Raw genomic sequence first — 3,245 nt, forward strand, 5'->3', positions numbered from 1 at the left:
CAATCCCCCAATTTATGTATATATTTTACAAGATTTGTAATCCAAACATTACGGCCAGTGTACAATAAAGGTATAGATTTATAAAGACCCAATTTGGTATGGTGGTGAATATGCTGCATCACTCAGTGTTAGTCCTCCCCTTTTGGACCAGTCTTTCAGCCCAAACCATCTCATAGGACATAGCAGATGGAAATCACTAAATAAATATTCAGAGCATTTACAATTGTAATACAAATTAAAATTCATTATTTGTTTATTTCATTTATTAAATAAGTATAAATGTAGACTCATGTCATTTTATGAAATAATTCAAAATCAATAAAAATGCTAAACATTAATATTTAAACCAGATTTATGGAACCATCTTCCGGTTGAGCTCCGGATGGCGCCCGACCTTCGCTCCTTCCGGCGCGATCTAAAGACTTACCTGTTAAAACAAGCCGGCCTGGCCTGATGGGTGATGGGTTTCGGTTTTATTGTTTTTTATGTATTTTAACTTATTGTTATAGTTTTTGGGCATCTTGTTTAATCTTTTTTAACTTTTGTATTCTTGTTTTTTAACATGTATTGCCCTGTTCACCACCCTGAGTCCTTCGGGAGAAGGGCGGTATACAAATATAATAAAATAAAATAAAATAAATAAATAAATAAATTGATGTATTTATTACTCTTTCTAAAATATATCCACATGTTCTTGAGGAGGAGGAGAGGAGGACGAGGAGCTGGAGGAGGAGAATATTTATAATATATAGTAAAATTGGTTAATGTTTTACAGTAAAAAAATACTCTTTAAAAACAGTATGCTCAGTATCTGAAATTAACTTATCATCATAAGGTACTATAACAATAATCATTGTTATTGAAATTTTGTCAAATATTTGCTCTTGATGTACATTGTTAATTTTTCCATTACTGCATATTTCCCAAGTTGGTTTCCCAATCTGACATTGTGATAAAATATTGAGGCAAATTTGTCATTGAGTCCCAGAGAATAGATAATAATAATCTGACATTTTTTAAAAAAAAAAAAATCTTGAAAGATCTAGTAGAAAGAACTACAGTTTCAATTGAAGCTTTGTTTTTATTTATTTATTTTAAAATAATGCTGAGTACTTCTTTCCAGTAGAACTGACACTTAACTGAGCATAATATACTTACAAATTTGTTGGACTTATTTTAACCTATAGTTTTGATTTACTAGTTGCCTAAAATCTGAAACTGAAGTAGGTCTTCGATGCATTAAATAGAGGTTCAGAGCTTAAATACAGATACTTTAAACAATTCAATTCTACTACTACAATGCAGGGCACAAATAAATAATTTATAATATCCTGCAAATCCTATTCACACTCATAATCCCCATTGTTTTCCCTTTGCACTATTCCAGGTTTTACGAAAAGAAACATACTTGCCAACCAAAATCCTCTAAAATATCTCCACAATAAATGAAACATAGTGGCAATGCCACCTAGTTAATATAATAACACAAATGCACTACACCATTCCTGCATTTATGTGCATATGTAATAAGCAAAATGGTAATATTTTTTCTGCATAGCATTAAAAAATAAACAGAAAAAATAATACATGCATATTTTAAAGCATAAAGTATCTTAATGTCATTATAGATAAGCCTTCTCTATTTTCAACATAGATAATTTTATATATATATAATGCTTAAATATATAATGCTTAATATATATATAGTAATGCTTAATTATTTTTCATACTGCATTATTAATAAATCTATATTACATTGGATATTTAATGGAAAAGATTTATGTTAAAATTATAGGCAGATTTACTGAGGAATTATACCTGATAAAAATAATTTCTATTTTGATAAAAACATGCATAGGGATGAGAAGCATATGCTAAATTTACACATTAACATGAAATCTATACATTTTTGATGACAACATGTCTATGTAACAGTTTATTGGAATAGTGGAAACCAAGTATGATTGTTGCACAAGGAATTAGGACAAATATTGAGAATTTGTTTCCAGAATGCCATTTTGAGTTCCTTATTCCTCATGCTATAAACTAGTGGGTTTAAGAGTGGTGGTACCACACAGTAAAATAAATGGATATAAGGCTGAAGAGGTGGCAGATGTTGGGCTGAAATAAGCAAGGGTACCACTTACCGCAAACAAACAAATGACTGTGAGATGGGGTAAGCAAGTAGACAAGGCCTTTTGTTTTCCTTGGGAGGATGGGATTCTAAAAACCTCTCTGAAGATCTGCACGTAAGAATAAGCAATTACAGCAAACTGAATGAATCCTAAACAAGAACCAAAGATGAGAGTCCAGAATTTGGTGAAGTATGAATCAGAGCAGGAGATCTGGAGTAATTGAGGAATATCACAGAAGAATTGATTGATGACTCTGGAACAGAACTCCATTGTGAATAAATTTCCAGTATAAAGAGCAGAGTAGAAAAGGCCACCCATCCATGCATTGGTTGCCATTTGGACACAGACTTTTTTGTTCATCATCATCTCATAATGTAGTGGGTTGCAGATGGCTACATAACGATCATATGCCATGACACCAAGAAGGAGGAGATGAGATGTTACAAAGAAAACAAAGAGGAAAACTTGACAGAGACATCCAGAGTAAGAAATAGCTTCAGTGTTCATCAAAGAATTCAATAATGATTTAGGAACTGTGACAGAGATGGAACCAAGATCTTGGAAAGATAGGTTGGCTAGAAAAAAATACATGGGTGAGTGAAGTTGATGACTGTGAAGAATGACAGTGATAATAATGAGATTCTCAATGAGTGCCACCAAATAAATTAATAAAAAAGTGGTGATATGTACTATTCTTAGCTCCTTAGTGTCAGGGAATCCACGCAGAAGGAATTCACCAACTCTTGATTGATTTTCCATAGTGCTATTTTCTCTTTGCAGTCTGTGAAAAGAACTGAAAGATCAGATTCCTTTTCAATGCACCAGGATTGACATGGGCTGGAACACTATGAATATCATTTTCTCAGACCTGGTAGTGCTAAAGAGATGGGAACAATTTTCATCCATGGAAAGTCTGTAGCTATTCCCCAGGAGTTCATTTCTCAGTTGATCAGTACTGAATGAAATTATGCATTTGACAATGGAGCTCAAACTAAAGTTGACTTTGACTTTAGTCTAAACAACAGCTATTAAAATAGCCTTCAAATTGTATTAATTAGGCCACAAGAGATTTTGTTTTGTTCAGTCAATTTTTAAAAAGTTTTACCAAAA

The 3,245-nt window shown here is 32.4% G+C and overlaps 1 protein-coding gene across 1 annotated transcript; it reads right to left on the reverse strand.

Moving 5' to 3' along the window:
• Positions 1-2,039: 2,039 nt before the first annotated feature.
• LOC308678762 (olfactory receptor 14A16-like) lies at positions 2,040-2,894 on the reverse strand (the record flags this gene model as incomplete). The annotated part of the gene is made up of 1 exon (XM_081345994.1): positions 2,040-2,894. One exon carries the CDS (start codon positions 2,892-2,894, stop codon positions 2,040-2,042), a length of 855 nt encoding a protein of 284 aa, XP_081202120.1.
• Between the last annotated feature and the right edge of the window lie 351 nt (positions 2,895-3,245).

This window comes from Vipera berus, assembly GCF_964194415.1.
Source record: "Vipera berus genome assembly, chromosome: Z".
NCBI lineage: Eukaryota > Metazoa > Chordata > Lepidosauria > Squamata > Viperidae > Vipera > Vipera berus.